General features: G+C 43.2%; 1 protein-coding gene across 5 annotated transcripts in view; it reads left to right on the plus strand.

Annotated features, from left to right (window-relative positions):
- The first annotated feature begins 5,803 nt into the window (after positions 1-5,803).
- The window catches only part of CFDP1 (craniofacial development protein 1), a 128,698-nt gene continuing 115,027 nt past the window's right edge, over positions 5,804-19,474 (plus strand). For all 5 annotated transcript variants that reach the window (XR_014805435.1, XR_014805434.1, XM_021093775.2 and 2 more), the window contains exons 1-4: positions 5,804-5,981; positions 16,405-16,522; positions 18,156-18,375; positions 18,960-19,087. Coding sequence is in view for 3 of the 5 variants with exons in the window: in XM_021093775.2 (XP_020949434.1) it covers positions 5,918-5,981; positions 16,405-16,522; positions 18,156-18,375; positions 18,960-19,087 (530 nt within the window). In the remaining 2 variants the exon portion in view is untranslated. The remainder of the gene's footprint in view (positions 5,982-16,404; positions 16,523-18,155; positions 18,376-18,959; positions 19,088-19,474) is intronic.

Raw genomic sequence — 19,474 nt, forward strand, 5'->3', positions numbered from 1 at the left:
GGGCATGGCCAAAGGCTACATCCCACTTTGTCACCACAGGGTTTAATTACGCTGTCCTAGGAAAGCGAGGCCGAGAATGGTAAACTCCCCAATATTGGGTCCTAATTTCACATTTTTTTTTTTTTTCTGCTTTCTAGGTGGCATATGGAGATTCCCAGGCTAGGGGTTGAATTGCAGCTGCAGCCGCTGGCCTATACCACAGCCACAGCAGCACAGGATCCGAGCCGCGTCTGCAACGTAAACCACAGCCCACGGCAACGCCGGATCCTTAACCCACTGAGCAAGGCCAGGGATTAAACCTGCATTCTCATGGATCCCAGTCGGGTTCATTACTCACTGAGCCACGAAGGGAGCTCTACGTCTACCCCCCTCTCCGTTTTTTTTTTTTTTTTTTAATTCTTACATGAGAAAGATTTACTGATGTGAGTGATACACCTAAATCCAAGAACTAAACAATAAATCTCTTAGAAGAAAACAGGAGTGTGTTTTGTGATCTTGGGTTAGGCAAAGACTTCTTAAATGCAATCCCTCCCCCAAATTCCTGCTATGGCACAGCGGGTTAAGAATCTGACTGCAAGAGTTCCCGTCATGGCTCAGTGGTTAACGAATCTGACTAAGAACCATGAGGTTGTGGGTTCGATCCCTGGCCTTGCTCATTGGGTTAACGATCCGGCGTTGCCGTGAGCTGTGGTGTAGGTCGCAGATGCGGCTCGGATCCCACGTTGCTGTGGCTCTGGTGTAGGCCGGTGGCTACAGCTCCGATTCGACCCCTAGCCTGGGAATCTCCATATGCCGCGGGAGCGGCCCAAGAAATAGCAACAACAACAACAAAAAAAAAAGACAAAAGACAAAAATAAAAAACAAAAAACTACAGTGAAATGGGAGTGCCTGTCGGGCTCAGCAGTAATGAACCCAACTAGTATCCATGAGCACTTGGTTTCAATCCCCTGCCCCAATCGTGGGTTAAGGATCCGGCATTGCTGTGAGCTGCCGTGTAGGTTGCAGGTGTGGCTCGGATCCTGCGTTGCTTGGCTGTGGTGTAGGCTGGCAGCTGCGGCTCAGATTTGACCCCAGCCTGGGAAATTCCACATGCTGCAAATGCGGCCCTAAAAAAAGCAAAAAAAAAAAAAAAAAAAAAAGCAGAGTGTTGGCAAGGGTGTGGAGAAATTGGAGACTTCAGAAACTGCTGGTGAGGGTGTAAGAAGGTGCAGTTGCTTTGGGAAACAGTTTGACAATTCCTCAAAAAGTAAAGCACAAACTTATGTGGTCCAGCAATCCCACCGAGAGAAATGAACTTTGAAAACGTGCTAAGCGACAGATGTACTCTGTGGTATATGGAATGACTGGCCAGTGGGGACCTGCTGTATAGCACAGGGAACTCTACCCAGTATTCTGTGATCACCCATATGGGAAAAGAATCTGAAAGAGAATGGACGTGTGTATACGCATAACTGAATCACTCTGTTGTACAGCAGAAAGGATCACAAAATTGTAAATCAACTGCACGTCAGTAAGACTTTAAAAAAGTGAAAGAAAAAAAGAAAATGTGCTAAGTGAAAGAAGACAGTCAGAAAAGACCACCTCTTGTATAATTCCATGTATATGAAATATCTGGAATAGGAAAACACAGAGATGGAGTTCCCGTCGTGGCGCAGTGGTTAACGAACCCGACTAGGAACCAGGAGGTTTCGGGTTCGATCCCTGGCCTTGCTCAGTGGGTTAAGGATCTGGCGTTGCCGTGGGCTGTGGTGTAGGTCACAGACACAGCTCGGATCCCGTGTTGCTGTGGCTCTGGTGTAGGCTGGCAGCTACGGCTCTGATTAGACCCGTAGCCCGGGAACCTCCATATGCCATGGGAGCGGCTCAAGAAAAGGCAACAACAAAAAAAGACCGAGAAAAAAAGGAAAACACAGAGAGACAGAAAGACTGGCTCCAGGCTGAGGGTTGGGGAGAAATGAGGAGTGACTGCCAAGGGGTCCGGGGTTCCTTCATGAGGTGATGAAAATGTTCCAAAATTGACTGGTGATGGTCACACAAGTCTGTGAATATCCTAAAATGACTGAATTACGCACTTGTGTAAATTTTGTGGTGTGTGAAGTATGTTTCAATCAGGCTGTTTTTAAAGGTTTGGTGGCACAGAGCCACTGTAATGTCCGTTTTTTCTGGCCGTGCCTGCAGCATAGAGGTTTCCCGGACAGGGAGCAAACCTGCACCACTGCAGCAACTGAAGCCACAGCAGTGACAATGCCAGATCCTTAACCCACTGAGCCATCTGTGAACTCCTGTAATGTCCTTTATTTTTTTTAATGATTTTTATTTTTTCCATTATAGTTGGTTTATAGTGTTCTGTTCATTTTCTGCTATACAGCAAAGTGACCCAGTCACACATACACATATATACATTCTTTTTCTCACATCTGCAATTTTTTTTTTCTGTCTTTCTGTCTTTTTAGAGCCACACCCATAGCATATGGAGGTTCCCAGGCTAGGGGTCTAATCAGAGCTGTAGCTGCCAGCCTACGCCACAGCCACAGCAACACCCGCTCTGAGCCGCGTCTGCCACCTACACCACAGCTCACGGCAACACCGGATCCTTAACCCACAGAGCGAGGCCAGGGAAATGAACCTGCAACCTCATGGTTCCTAGTCGGATTCATTTCTGCTGTGCACGACGGGAATTCCTGTAATGTCCTTTTACTCACAAATGTGATTCATCTATTCCTTGATTTAGATAACACTAGACTGGGTAACACAGGCCCTAGCCCAGAGTATTAACAGGGAGCAATTTTTACCTGAAAAAAAAAAAACCCGAAATCTGAGCAAATAGGATATACTTGTTGCTATCTCATCTGCATTCGCTTCTGATTACTGCCTCCTATAGCTGTATTATAATTAACATTTTTTAATCTGACAAAATGACCAAGATTATCTGGTTGTACTTCTTATGGATTAGCTTGACAGAAGGATTGGTGGGCATGTTGTCTGAATTCTAGAATACAACTGATCCTTGCTGCTGTCAGTAATGACACCTATAAGGTCACTGCGCACCCTCAATTAGCAGAATTACAAGGTTGGGTTCCTGGGGGGGTCTCTGGTTGTACCATTTTTGTAAACACATCAGTACATAATCTTGTTTTATGTGTTTCTGTTCAAAGACACCTTATTTAATATATCTTTCTTACAAATAATGATATGTAGTATTTTAATAAAACAATATTTCAATGACAGCATCTCTGTGCAATGCACTCTACAATACTGAGGTTGAACTACTTTAACTCTCCCCCTCATACACACACACACACACACACATACACACAGGACTCACATAAGTAAATTTATACAGTACTGTAAACACATCCTACATACTGTACAGTAATGCAAATATAGTTCTGAAAAAAGGGAAGTGCAAACATTTAAAGTTTTATGAAAACATGAACTAGAATCTTACTGTTGATGGAGCTGAAGATTGGGTGATGGCACCAGGCAGAGTGTGGTTAAACCTCTCGACCTTGGCTTGCCCCACAAAAACCAAGGGAGAGGTTGGTGGAAGTCATTCTGCAGGAGGGGAAGAGGATGGAAGAGTGACAACTGTTGGTTCAACCTCAGGGGTTTGGCTCTCACCACTTGTTGATGCAATCGGCAATCTTCCTTCCCCAACTGGCTCCCAATACTGGGAGCCTGCATGGCTTTTCGCCTCAAATCCTTAAGCATCTTGGCATAGGGGGCAAACGCAAAGGAGATTAAGCGCTTAAAGTTGAGGCTGCGATTGAGCATAGGGTCACACACTTCCATGTCATTGAATAGTTTTCCCAAGGCAGAGTTCCATTCTGATATTTTGGCCGCTGTAAGAGGGACAATTCCTGGACTCTTAGGCTGACTTTCATCGCTGTCTTCGTTATCATGGACTCCAACGCCTTGTTTTGCCATCTCGTCCAGGTCTTCATTGGTGGGTTCTTAATCTCCCCCACATCCTCTTCCCTCATATCATCAAAACCTTCTCCACTTATTTGCCACGCGATAGGCATTATGTTTTTGACACTTTTTTATACTTTCTGTTACACCTTCAAAACCTTCAAAATTTTCCACACAGTCCAGCCAAACATTTTTCCAACAGTTATTGATAGCAGCCCGCTTGATGTTGTCCCAGGCTGTGCCAACATAATCAATAACGTTGTGTATAGTGACTGACTTCCAATAGTCCATCACGGTACTTTCCTTGTTGGCTTTGAGAGCCTCGAAAGCCTTGCTATAAAGCTCCCTAGTATAGTGCGCCTTGAAGGCTTTTATTATGCCCTGATCCAGGGGTTGGATGAGAGACGTAGCATTTGGGGGCAAGAAAAGAACTTCTACGTTGGGGTGAGCATTTGTGAGTTCTTCACAGCAATGGACGGGCACATTATCCAAAATTAACAAAATCTTGAAGGCAAGGTTTCTGTCCTGGAGATAGTATTCAACTTCTGGTATGAAGCAACTCTGGAACCAATCAGACGTCATCCACGCTTTTTTGTTCCACCTCCAATGGACCGGCATATGGTTCACACTTTTCCCTTTAAATGCTTGTGAACTTGGAGCTCTGTACACCATTAGGGGTTTGCAGTTAAAGTCACCCTTGGCATTGGTGCACAAAAGCAGGGTTGCATAGTCTTGGAAAGATTTAAAGCCAGAGGCTTTGGAGGCCATTTGCGTTATATAGGTTCTTTTGCCAACATCCTTATAAAATAAGCCAGTCTCATCAGCATTGAAAACCTGCTCTTCCACATATCCTTTTTCCTTATAATACTTAGCAAGTATTTTTTAAATTTCTGCAGCCTCCTGATCTGCAGAACTTGTCTCACCTGCAAGCTTAACATTATTCACCCCATATCGCCTTTTGAAACGTGCAAGTCACCCAGCACTAGCCTAGGACGGTTTCACATTTTTCTGACCCTGGGTAACATGGCTGTAAATTTCGTTGGCTTTCAGCTTCACAGCAGTGCTGTCCACCACACCTTTTTTATCGGTTGTCTTCTCATGAATCCACAAATTGAGCCGCTTTTCCATTTTTTCCATTGCTTCCTCACCCCCACTATAGACGTCACTTCAGCACTTTCCGGAGCAGCCTCACGTACAGATCGGCGGATTTCCTTTTCTTTTTTTCTTGATGTAAAGGATTGTTGACTCATTAACATTGAACTCACGGCCAAGAGCACTACAACTCATGCCTAAACGAAGCTTATCTAACACTCGTATTTTCCCCGGAAGGCACATCACAGCCTTCTTGCGCTTAGGAACATTAGGCAGCACCTTAGCACCACGCTCGGGGGTCGTTTTTAACAGCGAAATCACCAACAAAAAGCACAAAAATGCAAAAAACGCGGCACTAAAGTGATTGCGAAAAGGACACTTATTTACAGCATTCGAGCGGAAGAAGCAAGACCGCCTGCCTCTTTCAACCTCGGTACCACAAACCTTGGGTTGACTCAAAAATTTTCACTCTCTGCGCATGTCCGCAAATAACCCCAGAAAGCACCGCGAATGTTAATTTTGGGGGTGATAATAAATTTTAACAAGTAAGCGATTTCAAAAATACCAAACTGCGAGTAATGAAGGTCTGCCGTATTCCCACGGGCAAAACAAACTTAGTTTAAGCATGTTTACTAAATCAAAGCAGCTGGTAGCTCTGAAGACTACAAGTTCCAGCATGCACCGCTTCGGCGCCCAGCCCGTGTTCCGCCAACCCCCACAGTAGCATCCAGCGGAAGGCACTGGTCCGGAAGTGTCGCATTCGACCACATACACTCTCTGCGCATGTGCAGAGGCTGGGGGCCGCCCCAGCCGCCGCCGCCCCCGCCGCAGCTCTATGGTGGCTCCCTAGAGCTTTGCCGTTGGGGGCAGCTGTTGCGGCCCTGCGACTCAGCCCGCCTCGTGCGGCAGCGATATGGAGGAATTCGACTCCGAAGACTTCTCCACCTCGGAGGAGGACGAGGACTACGTGCCGTCGGGTGAGCGACTCGGCCAGAGGCGAGAGGCAGCTTGCCCCGCCCCGCGTCTCACGTGAGGCGCGCTTGGCTCCCGTGCGTGGGCCCGGTGGCCCGGGTGGCTCTCGGGCGCGGGTGCCGCGCGTCCTCGTACCGCGCGGCCCCCGTGACCCGGGATGTGTGCCCCGGGCTGTCTCGCGCAGCCCTTTCTCGAGGCCTGACTTCGGCCGACGCCCCCTCTCGGAGTCCGGGAACTGGCACGTGAACAGGGCCCTATCTCTGGGGACGCTGGCGGTGGTCGGTCTTCGCGTACCCTCACCAACCTTGCAGTCTTCTGAAAGGCAGTCTGTCGCCAGACCTTCCGCCCCCAGGGAATTAATTGCTCGCTCGCATCACGGCAGAGATAGATATCTTCACTTTCTGCCTGCAGGAGGGATCTTCTTGTTAGCAAGTTCACTTAATGATACCCTTTGCCTCTCTGCAATGTCTGTATCCATTTCTCTCTTTTCAGACCTTGTTTTTGTATAGGTTTCTAAAACCGAACCCAGGCTGAAATAAACGTCACCCAGACCTACCCCTTCCGGCATCCTGCACCTTCCCCAGGCTTCCCCATCAAATTATAAGTATCTTCCTATAGAGTAGCTCCGATGAAAAATAAAACCAAAAAAGCCTAGGAGTTGTCCTTGTTTTCTCTCTTTTGTTCCAACCAGTGTGTCTGTGTGGAAAATGAGTTTCTCATCACTCTCTCTCCAATCTCACTCTTACTGAACAACTATTATTCTTCACTAAGACCTGAAGTAACTTCCCAGCTGGTTTCTCAGATTCCTTGTCCACCAACATTGGTCTTTACATATCTGCCAGTGTGATCATTTGAAAACCAGTTTTCATTTGAATCAAAGTTTTGTATGCACCTGCTGAAAAATAGTCAAATATTTCTTTTTTAAGTTATTTTATCTTAGAATGTTTTTTTGCTTTTGGGGACCATGGAAGTTCACAGGTTAAGGGTCAAATTGGAGCTGCAGCTGCCATCCTACTCCACAGTAAGGAACGCGGCATCTGAGCAGAGTCTGTGACATACACCACAGGTAGTGTAGCTGGCAACACCAGATCCTTAACCCACTGAGTAAGGCCAAGAAGGGAACCTGCATCCTCATGGATACTTGTCGGGTTCTTTTCTGCTGAGCCACAGTGGGAACTCCAAAAATAGTTAAATATTTCTAACAGATTTATTTTCAAATGGCAGTTCCTATCACTATTAATCATCCATATCACTTCTCTGCAGAATGATATCTGCTTTTAAAATTTGGTATTTCCATTGTGTTTTCTTAATCTGTCCATGTTAAGTCTTATTTTTTACCCCCTTTTAGCTTTCCCCTTACTGCTGACACATCTTTTCACCTTCAGACCCTCTCTAACTCTCCAGCCTGCTAATGTTCCTCTGTCTAATTTGGGTTAGGTCATTATTAAGTGTTTACTTTTTTATAGCAACTGTGGACACCATGTTCTGGCCGAATCATGTGGTATATACCGTTATGGCTATTCCTGCACTAGTTTTCTCTGGAGTTAATCATTGCAATTTTGTTGTTGTTGCTTAGTTATTTACTTATTTATTTGTCTTTTTAGGGCTGCACCCACAGCATATGGAGGTTCCCAGGCTAGGGGTCAGTCGGAGCTGGAGCTGCTGGCCTATGCCACAGCCACAGCAATGTCAGGTCTGAACCGCATCTTCAACCCACACCACAGCTCATGGCAGTGCCGGATCCTTAACCCACTTCGCAAAGGCTAGGGATCGAACCTTGTGACCTCATGGATGCTAGTGCGATTCATTTCCATTGAGCCACACTGGGAACTCCTGTTAGTCATTTATGTACTTGCTACTAAACTCTCAGAATTGTCTAAATCATTTCCTGAGATATTTAGATTCATTAGGAGTTCCCTTTGTGGCACAGCCAAAATGAATCCGACTAGGAACCATGAGGTTGCAGGTTTGATCCCTGGCCTCACTCAATGGGTTAAGAATTCAGTGTTCCTTTGAACTGTGGTATAGGTCACAGACTTGGCTCGGATCTGGCATTGCTGTGGCTGTGGTGTAGGCTGGCAGCAACAGCTCTGATTAGACCCCTGGCTTGGGATTCTCCATATGCTGCGTGGGTGCGGCCCTAAAAAGACAAAAAAAAAAAAAGAGTAGATTCATTAGATAAACTTTTTTTTTTTTCTTCTCCTTTTTATGGCCACACAATATGGAAGTTTCCAGGCCAGGGGTTGAATCAGAGCTGCAGCTGCTGGTGTACACCACAGCCACAGCAACACCGAATCTGAGCCACGTCTGCAGCCTATATAGTAGCTTGCTGCAATGCTGGATCCTTAACCCACTGAATGAAGCCAGGGATCAAACCTGCTTCCCCACAGACAGACACTATGTAACCTGCTGAGCCACAAAGGGAACTCCATCATTCACTTTTTTCAAGTATCTTTGCCTTCTGACCTGCTCTAGCTTAGCTGAGTTTTACCATTTTTAAACCTAAGATCTTCCATCGTCACCACCACTCTGGATGTCCTTTTATTTCCCTTCTCTCTTGGATTCCCTGTTTCTTGGGTCTCGTGATGTCTTTCTTGGTTTCTTCCAGCAAAATGAGAATAAATCTTCAAATAATTCTTGAGGAAAGATTCATGGTAGAAACTTTTGAGACCCCAAATATTTAAATATTTAAATAACCAAGTGACTCTCAGGCATGATTAATAGTTTGGTATAGAATTTTGTGTTCTATAATAATAATAATTCTGGGCTCTGTAATAATAATTTTCCTTCTGAATTTTTTTTTTTTTTTTTGGCCACACCAGTGCTTTCCTGAGCCAAGGGTCAAACTTGTGAACCATCAGCGACCCAGGCCACTGCAGTGACATCACCAGATCCTTAACCTGCAGTGCGTCAGGAGAACGCCATCTGAATTTTTTTTTTCCTTTGTCTTTTTGCCATTTATTGGGCCGCTCCCGTGGCATATGGAGGTTCCCAGGCTAGGGAGTCGAATCGGAGCTGTAGCCGCCAGCCTATGCCAGAGCCACAGCAACGCGGGATCCAAGCTGCGTCTGCAACCCACATCAGAGCCCACGGCAACGCCAGATCCTTAACCCACTGAGCAAGGCTAGGGATCGAACCCGAAACCTCATGGTTCCCAGTCAGATTCGTTACCACTGAGCCATGACGGGAACAACCCCCATCTGAATTTTAAAAGTATTCCTTCATTATTTTCTAAGTTTCTGTGTTTCTATTAAGAAGTCTATTTTGTGACTTGTTTTTATTTATTTATTTATTTATTTTTGTCTTTTGTCTTTTCAGGGCCACATCCATGGCATATGGAGATTCCCGGGCTAGGGGGCCAATTGGAGCTACAGCTGCCGGCCTGCACCACAGCCAAAGCAACTCGGGATCCAAGCCGAATCTTTGACCTACACCACAGCTCACGGCAACGCCAGAATCTTAACCGACCGAGCAAGGCCAGGGATGGAACCTGAAACCTCATGGTTCCCAGTTGGATTCGTTTCCCCTGCGCCACGACGGGAACTCCCTTGAACAACATTTTTGTTGTTCTTTGAAAATTTTAAAATAGAATCATATTCTTGTTTCATTAGTGCAGTACCTTATTGCTCTATGGATATTTATAATGTTTTACATTTTTCTGTTTTTAGCTTGATGGTAAAATTCATTCTTCGTTGTACTGTTCTGTGAGTTTCTGACAAATGCTTAGAGTTCTGTAACCACCACCAAAATGAACAATTCCAAGGCCATCGCTCTCCTCCCCCGACAGATTACATTATTTGTGCATAGAAACAGTTTTATTTCCTCTTTTCCAGTAGGCATACCTTTGATTTCTTTTGTTTGCCTTATTGTACTTGATACAAGCTTCCAAATTAATAGTGAATGGGAGCATTGAGAGTAGGCATCTTTGCCTTGGTGCCAGTTTTAAGACGAAGCCATCGTTTCACCATTTTGTATAATGTTAACTGTGGATTTCACACAGATGCCTGTTGTGTGTGCTTTAAGCACTTTACATTGTTGAACTGCTTACTAACTCAATCACGTAACATTATAAAGTATGTGCTATTATGCTCTTCATTTTACAGATAAAAGAAACAGGTATCCAGAGTCACTTAGGTAAATAGTAGCTGAGCTCGGCTTTGAACCCTGGCAGTCTGCATATACTATCCTTCTTGCCTTTTATCAGATTGAAAAATTTCCTTTATTCCTAATTTGCTGAGAGGTGAATTTTGTCAAATGCTTTTTCTCCATCTATTGATTATGTGATTTTTCCTCTTTTATCTGTTAATATGATGAATTACAGTGATTGATTTTAAGTATTTGGACACCCTTTTATTTCTCAGATGAAACTTGCTTGGTCATGATATATTATTTGTCTTCTGTATTGCTGAATTTGGTTTCCTAAAACTTTGTTGAAGATTTTTGCCTCTATTTAGGAGGGATGTTGGTGTGTAGTTTTCTTATAATTAATTTCCTTGTCTGGTTTTGTATGAAACAATGCTAGCCTGATAAAATGAGGAAACAATCTCTGTTTCTTCTAAGGTGATTTTTACTGATGCTGAATGTTTGGGGCTTTATTGTTTTAGATACCTTTTCAGTTCTTTCAGTGATTCTTAGTTTTTGACTCATTTAAACACGGGGAACTGAAAAAGTGTTGGAAGCTCTGAGTCTTTGAACAAAATTTGTTCATTTTCTGTAAAAATAATGAATTATTGTGCTATACCACTGAATATAATACTATATAAATCAACTATACTTCAATTAAAGATTTATTCATTTTATGGTGGTTTTTTTTGTCTATAGCGATATCAGTCTGTTTCTTACTCTTACAGTAACTGTATGGGATTTACTCATTATTTATTTATTTACTTATTATTTGCTTTTTAGAGCTGCGCCCGTGGCATGTGGAAGTTCCCAGGCTGGGGTCGAGTCAGAGCTGTAGCTGCCAGCCTACACCACAGCTCATGGCAATGCCAGATCCCCAACCCACTGAGCGAGGCCAGGGATCAAACCTGCATCGTCATGGTTCTTAGTTGCGTTCGTTAACCACTGAGCCACAAAGGGAACTCCTAATCATGATTTTTGTTGTTGTTTGTATAATTTAAAATTTGCTTTTCTCTTATCAGTGAGGTTGAGCATCTTTGTTCATGTTTAAGATCCAGAGGCATTCCCGCTATGTCCAGTGGGTTAAGAATCTGACTTAAAAAAAAAAGATCCACAGCCATGTTCATCTTCTTGTCTAAACTGTAACATTCACCCATTTTTATGATAAAAAATAACTTCATATTACTACAGAAGCAGTGCATGAACTTTGTAGAGAATTAGAAAAATGCAGGCAATTGAACATAAAACATCAGAATCATTACATTCCCACCACCCGGAGATTATCAGTATTAATTCCTTAGTGAAACCCACTGTGATCTTTTTTCTATACCCAGATGTAGATATTTGTTTTTTGGGGGTTTTTTGATTGTGCCTGGGGCGTGCTGAAGTTCCTGGGCCAGGGGTCAGACCTGTGCTGCAGCGGTGACAATGCCAGATCCTTAACCTGATAAGCCACTAGGGAACTCAGATATTTATTTTTCCCCAACCTGAAATAATATTTTTTTTCATGTTACTTTGTGACCCGCAATTTTCTTTTCCCTTTTTTGGCTGCACTCGTGCCATGCGGAAGTTACTCGGCCAGCGATTGAACCCGCGCTGCAGCTGTGGCAACACCTGACCCTTAACCCACTACCCCACAGCAGGAACTAATTGTAATCTGCTTTTTTCAGTAAACTTTCAGCTCATCTAATGTGCAAACTATGTTCAGTTTTTCCCTTTTAACTCAGAAATGGCTGTATTGCTTGTTTGTCTGAATTACAATTGAGTTCAGGACTACATGCATCATCTCGTTATTCCAGCCCTTAAATCTGTTTTAATCTCGCACACTCCCTGTTTCTGTGACGTAGGTTGGTTGAAGATAGCAGGTTGTATGTATGTGTTATAGAATGTCTTACCCTATTTTGTCTGGTTGTTTCCTCATGGAATTAGGATGTTTCTTTGTTCCTTGAGTTTTCTTTAAATTGGAAGTTAGATGTAAATGCTTGATGGGTTCAAATGAAATAATTTTGGCTAAAATAAATGATAGATGATTTTTGTATTTCATAATGAAGACATGTAAAACACATTAGAAAACATGATCAGTTCCCATAGTTGTGACTTCTGGTTCGGGATGATGGAAGTTCTCAGGCTAGGGGTCAAATCGGAACTGGAGTGGCTGGTCTACACCACAGTCACAGCAATGCCAGATCTGAGCCGCTTCTGGGACCTGTACCACAGCTCACAGTAACACCAGATTCTTTACCCACTAAGTGGGGCTGGGGATCGAACCAGCGTCCTCATGAATACTAGGATACTAGTCAGGTTCCTTATCTCTGAGCCACAGTGGTAACTGTGTACCAGTTACTTCTTTTAATGGTCAGTTCCTCACTCACTGCTTCTAAGAGTTCTTTGGAGCGAGTTCTTATATTCATTTAACATGACCCATTATTCTTAAATAACTTTCTTGCTTTCTACCCCAGCACCGTGGCCCTGCTTGGCCTTGTGCTTTCCTTCCCTCAGCCCTGAACTTAGCTGGGCTTTTCAAGGGAGCCCTTTTTGTGATGAATCCCATCAAAGAATACAATCTGAGCTTTCAAGGAGTGCTCATTGCTGCTAGAGCTACATTGCTTCTCTGCAGTTTTAGGGAACAGAGCTAGAAATATTTATGTTAAAAAGAGTTAAGTTCATGTTGATATTTTAAATTAATTTATTTTCACTTAATTTCTTTGATTTTATAATCGTGTGTCATTTCTCACTCTGAAGATATAGATTCCTAACATGGTGAGCATAATTACTTGCTTTTGCCTGTAACATAAAGGAAGTAACTTAAAAATACCAACACCAGTGTTACAACCAGGAATAGAACTTTTTTTCGTCTTTAGAATGCATCTTACAGAGTTTTTGTTTTGCCTTTTCTAGGGCCGCACCCGAGGCATATGGAGGTTCCCAGGCTAGGGGTTGAATCGGAGCTGTAGCCACCGGCCTACACCACAGCCACAGCAACCCCGGATCCATAACCAACTGAGCAAGGCCAGGGATCGAACCTGCAACCTCATGGTTCCTAATCACATTCGTTAACCACTGCGCCACGATGGGAACTCCCAAGAATGCATCTTGCAGAGTTCTTGTCATGGCTCATTGGTAACAAACCGTACTAGTATATGTGAGGGTGGGGGTTTGATCTCTGGCCATGCTTGGTGGCTTAAGGATGCAGCATTGCATGAGCTGTGGTGTAAATTGCAGATGTGACTCAGATCTGGCCTTGCTGTGGCTGTGGTGTAGATTGGCAGCTGCAGTTCCAATTTGACCCCTAGCTTGGCTCAGATCCCTCGTTTCTGTGGCCGTGGTGTAGGCTGGCAGCTACAGCTCCCATTCGACCCCTAGCCTGGGAACTTCTATATGCCATGGGCGAGGCCCTAAAAAGACCAAAAAAAAAAAAAAGGATGTACAGTCAAAATACTGTTCCTAAAGTCATTGGAGTAAATTCTTTCTTTGTGGGTTGTGTTATCATTTTGGTTATGTTTACTTGTTTATTTAAACTGAGGGGGGTTTTGTTTGTTTTGTTTTTTGGGGCATGCCTGAGGAAGTTCCTGGGCTAAGGATCAAGCCCTTGCCACAGTAGTGACCAGGCCACAGCAGTGACAATACTGCATTCTTAACCTCTAGGCCGCCAGGGAACTCCTTATTCAAACTTTTTTTTTTTAAGCTTTTGTTTATTTTTGCTTTTTTAGGGCCGCACCTGTGGCATATGGATGTTCACAGGTTAGCTAGTGGAATCAGAGCTACACCACAGTGTGTCAGTCTACACCACAGTTCATGGCAATACCATATCCACAACCTGCTGAGCAAGGCCGGGGATCAAACCCACATCCTCATGGATACTAGTTGAATTTGTTTCTGCTGTGCCACAACCAGAAATTCAAACTGTTCCTAATTTAAGGATTTTCAGAATTTTGCAGAGAGATAAACAGAAAATTCTTGCTTCTGCCCTGCCCACTCCACTGGTTGACTCTCTGTATGTTCTATCCTGACCATTACAGATAGCAATTGTCATTAGTTTTTTTGTTTTTCCTTCTAGTTTTGCCTTTTGCAAATACAAACAAATACAGTGCAGCCAGGTACCCACCATTGTGGACTTGTCTTTTATTTTTCTTCTTTCTTTTTTTTTTTTTTTTTGCCTTTTCTAGGGCTGGTTCTGCGGCATATGGAGGTTCCCAGGCTAGGGGTCTAATTGGAGCTGTAGCCACCAGCCTATGCCAGAGCCACAGCAACACAGGATCTGAGCTGTGTCTGCGACCTACACCACAGCTCACAGCAACCCCGGATCCTTAATCCACTGAGCGAGGCCAGGGATCGAACCCGCAACCTCATGGTTCCTAGGCAGATTCGTTAACCACTGTGCCACGACGGGAACTCCGATTTGTCTTTTAAAAGTCCTTCTGCTGTAGTGATTTTATCTGGGTTTCAGGAGGAAGCAAAATTACATTTGTGTGTTTGGATAATTCATGAAAACACTTTCATTTATCACCTGGTGTCTAAGATATCGAACTTATTTCCATTTTAGAAATCTTATACTTACTGTTCCCTCAGCCTCAAATGCTTATTGTCCAGATTTTCTTATGACTGGCTTATTTTCATCATCTTTGTTCTTTTATTCCCCCAATCTCTGCTGTCATATTTATAGTTTTCAGATTATTTTTCTGATTTTCTGGAAATTTTTAATCGTAAGCTTTTTTTTTTTTTTTGTCTTTTTGCTATATCTTTGGGCCGCTCCCGAGGCATATGGAGGTTCCCAGGCTAGGGGTGGAATCGGAGCTGTAGCCACCAGCCTACGCCAGAGCCACAGCAACTCAGGATCCGAGCCGCGTCTGCAACCTACACCACAGCTCACGGCAGCGCCGGATCGTTAACCCACTGAGCAAGGGCAGGGACCAAACCCGCAACCTCTTGGTTCCTAGTCGGATTCGTTAACCACTGTGCCACGACGGGAACTCCCCTGGAGACTTTCTTGAAGTGTTTGGTGGTCCTCAGTCCATGCTGAGTGAAATATTTAAGAGCTAATTGGATATGCAGGAATATTCAAAACAACACTATTTGTAATGGCCCTAAATCAAATATCCATCAACAGAGGAATGGATAAATGAATTGTAGTGTAGTCATATAATGAAATACTGTTTAGGGATGATAATGAATTAACTGTAGCTACAGGCAAGAAAGTAGGTGATTCACAGACTGTTGAGTGAAAGAAGCCAGACAAGAGGACATGCTGTAGGTTTCTGTTTAAGACTCAAAAAGAGGTTAAACTAACCTGTGATGTTAGAATTCAGGGTGGTGGTTACCTTTGGGATGTGGGTGGGGGCTTGTGACTGGAAGGGGCACGAGGGGCCTTGGGTGATGCTAGCTAGTCATGTTCTGCTTTTTCAGCTGGGTCTTAATTATGCAAGTATGTTCACTTTGCATAATTTCATTGACCTGTACATTAGATACGTGTACTAGTTGGTGAGTTATACTTCAAATAAAAGCTTATGTGAAGTAGAAAAGTAAAATACTGGTTGAATCTCTGTACAGAATTTATTGACTGGTACCCACAGAAGTTCGTCACGCAGCACTTTCGCTGGGGACCCCTGTAGTATCTGAAGATGAGAAATAGACATGTTTGTGTTCTTCTGCTCTAACTGGAAGTTTTAGGCCTCTTTCTAAACCTATTTTATTTGTGAGTCTAGGTATCTTTTGCTTGCTTTTGAAAGATATTCAAGATGAGGTGGGAACATCAGAGTTTGTTTGTTTGTTTTTGCTTTTTAGAGCCGCCCCTACACAGCATATGGAGGATCCCAGGCCAGGGGTCGAATCAGAGCTGTAGCCACTGGCCTACACCACAGCCACAGCAATGCCAGATCTGAGCCTCATCTGCGACCTACACCACAGCTCATGGCAATGCCGAATCCTTAACCCACTGAGCGAGGCCAGGCATCGAACCTGCATCCTCATGGATCCTAGTCAGATTCGTTTCCGCTGCCCCATGACGGGAACTCCTCCAAATACTTCTGAGGATGCACGGGATCCATGTTCTTGTGGCGTGTAGAGCATAGGAAAATTTGCAAACGTTAAATATAAGTGGGGCGAGTTTTAGAGGGAAATATGGACTTTCCCAAGAATAGGAAAACCGCCTGTTCATCAGGGACCGGAAGAACTTCCTTCAGGAAATGATGCTTTAGTTAGATGCAGAACAGAAGGAGGAGCTAGACTTTCTTTCGTAATGAAAATGTCTCTTCTTGATGTGAAAACCTTTATTCCTGCCTGTCTGACCCCCTTGTTATGTGATTTCAGGTGGAGAGTATAGTGAAGATGATGTAAGTGAACTAGTGAAGGAAGATGAAGTGGATGGTGACGAGCAGACACAGAAAACCAAAGGGAAAAAAAGAAAGGCTCAGAGCATTCCGGCCAGGTGATGCTGCCCCCGAAGCCCTTGGAAGTTAGGGGCTCTTGTCAGAACCGTCCAGATTGCTGGGATTGGTCCGATGTTAGATTTCTTATTGCCAGGCTTTCTAACCTTTTTCTCATTGAGGGAAGTATTTGGTGGTATTTTGGGAGTAAATTTTTACTCTCTGGCAAGCTTTGAAAATTTTTGAGCTTTAATTAAAACAAAACTAATAGGTAGTATGTACACAAGGTTTAAAATGAAAAAGTCACTACAAAAAAATATGTATCCCATCCCTAGCCCTTGTCACTTGATCTCAGAATTATGTTACCAGAGATAATTCTATGTATGTACAAGCCTATATATATGTATTTCTTACTCTTTTTTTTAAAAAAAATATGAATAATAGCGTGCTCTACATGTCGTTTCTCACTTTCCATATTTCACGTCTTGGAGATGATGCCTCAGCTATTCCTTCTTCTTTTTAGTGACTGCATATCGATGGACCGTACTCTGTACGCCTTCTCTTCTTGAGAGACATGTAGACTGCCCTCATCTTTACTACCGCAGATGAGACTTGGCAGGGAATATTCTTAGCATGTGTCTTCGTACACACATGCATGTTTAAATCTGATCTGTAGAAGTAGAGTTGTTTAACCCAGGATTGTATGCTCTGTGTGTGTGCGTGTGCATATACATACATACATATATAAATTGACTGGCAAATGTCCTTCTGTAAGCTAGGTACTGAATTGCACTCCTACTGAGAATTATGAAAATTCTGACATGCCATTTAACTCAGATACGGGAATTTTTAATGGAAGTCTTTTATTCTCTTTGACTGGTATTTCTCTCATCCTGGGCATTGAAGCAAAAAGCAGACTGTGGAAAAAAGAATTGTGGCTATTAGATGGTTTACTTCAAGTCAGAGTAGTCCTAAGAAGCAATTTACTTTTATAAGTTTTGGGCCCAGTTCTTTTGTCCTTGAGTTTTTCTGCATTTCAGTTTTCACATCTTTAGAAAGTGGTTAGAAGCATGATCCCTTCCCCAACCCCACCCAGAACTCGAGGAAGAAACAGTGCAAATAAGTTTGAGGCTCTCCTCAGTCTCTGTTCTCCAAGTGGAGTAACTTTTTTTTTTTTTTTTTAACTCAGTGAATTTATTACCTTTGTAGTTGGACAGTGATCATCACAATCCAGTTTTATAGGATTTCCATCCCACAACCCTAGCGCATCCCCCCACCCCCCAAACTGTCTCCTTTGGAGACCATAAGTTTTTCAAATGGAGTAACTTTTAAAAAGTCAAAAATATCTGGCATGTATGTGTTCTTAAAACACTCTTTTTAAACAGATTGATTCTGTGAGGTGATTTTGGATGATTTCTTTGTGAAAATAGCCGGTCCTAACTTAAAAGTAGAATACATTATTTTGATTCTAAGTATTTTAGGAAAATGCTAACTGTAAGAGCTCAATTATTTTTTTCTTCTACACAATCACAGCTTAGCTCATGCACTTCCCCCATTGTGCATGTTATTCAGTAATCCACAGATTGAAGTTTTCTCAAGTCTGCAACATTATGTTTGAAATTGAGGATGAGATAACTAAAATCATTTTGCATTGTCTGTCCTGTCTTTCCTTTTCCTTGTAACTCATGGTACTAGGAAGAGAAAACAAGGTGGCCTCTCATTTGAAGAAGAGGAAGAGGAAAATGCCAACGAGGAATCTGGAGGAAGTAGCAGTGAGGAGGAAGATTCAGCTGCAGAGCAGGAAAAAGGCATTGGGTCAGAGGATGCAAGGAAAAAGAAGGAGGATGAGCTGTGGGCTAGTTTCCTCAACGATGTAGGACCAAAATCCAAAGTGCCTCCAAGTACACATGTTAAAGTAAGTTGATAAATGAATGGGATGTATGCTTCCCTAGAAATATCTGAAGTTCTCCAGATAGATTTTTTTTTTTTTAATTTACAAACTGAAATTTGAAGCTTACAGCAGAAATCAGACTAGATGCCTTTTAATAGTAACTCTAAGTGAAAAGCAAAGCATTCTCTGTGGTAGGAAAAGTAAGCCTTTATAATCAAATTTCCAATAAGTCTTTAACTGTTTAGAGGTGAAACATTTAAGAATAGCTGCGAGTTCCCATTATGGCCCAGTGGAAACAAATCTGACTAGTATCCATGAGCACGCAGGTTTAATCTCTGGCCTCGCTCAGTAGGTTAAGGATCCGGTGTTGTCGCGAGCCGTGGTATAGGTCACACTTGTGGTTCATATCTGGTATGGCTGTGGCTGTGCTGTAGGCTGGCAGCTGCAGCTTCAGTTTGCCTCCTAGCCTGGGAACCTCCATATGCCTCAGGTGCAGCCCTAAAAAGACCAAAAAAAAAAAGGGAATAGCTGTAAAGCTGTAAACAGCATGCTTGGATGGTTCTTTTAGTTCCCATCTTTATATGAAACTGATTGTACTTCTTTCATAGAAAGGAGAGGAGACTGAAGAGACAAGTTCAAGTAAGTTGTTGGTCAAAGCAGAAGATCTGGAGAAACCTAAAGAAACAGAAAAAGTTAAAATTACCAAGGTGTTTGATTTTGCCGGTGAAGAAGTCAGGTAAGATGACATGCACAAACTTTAGAACTAGTTCTTTTAAAAAGGAACTTCTTAGCTTTTTTTTTTTTAAGGGCCGAACCTATGGCATGTGGAAGTTCCCAGACTACAGGTCAAATTGGAGCCACAGCCCCTGGCCTATACCACAGCCACAGCAATGCCAGAGCCGAGCCAAGTCTGCGTCCTATATCACAGCTCACGGCAACACCTATCTTTAATCCACTGAGCGGGTCCAGGAGTTGAACCCCCATCCTCATGGATACTAGTTGGATTCGTTACCACTGAGCCACAACAAAACTACAAGGAACATATTTTTAAATGGTGTTAGACATCTATCCTCATTCCAACCTGGCTTAACGTTCAGGAGGAGTTACATTTGAACTCAAGGAA

The sequence above is a fragment of the Sus scrofa genome, chromosome 6, assembly GCF_054392235.1.
Source record: "Sus scrofa isolate SSC_HxYL_T2T_F1_AM1 chromosome 6, Sscrofa_HxYL_maternal_Yorkshire_Landrace_v2.0, whole genome shotgun sequence".
NCBI lineage: Eukaryota > Metazoa > Chordata > Mammalia > Artiodactyla > Suidae > Sus > Sus scrofa.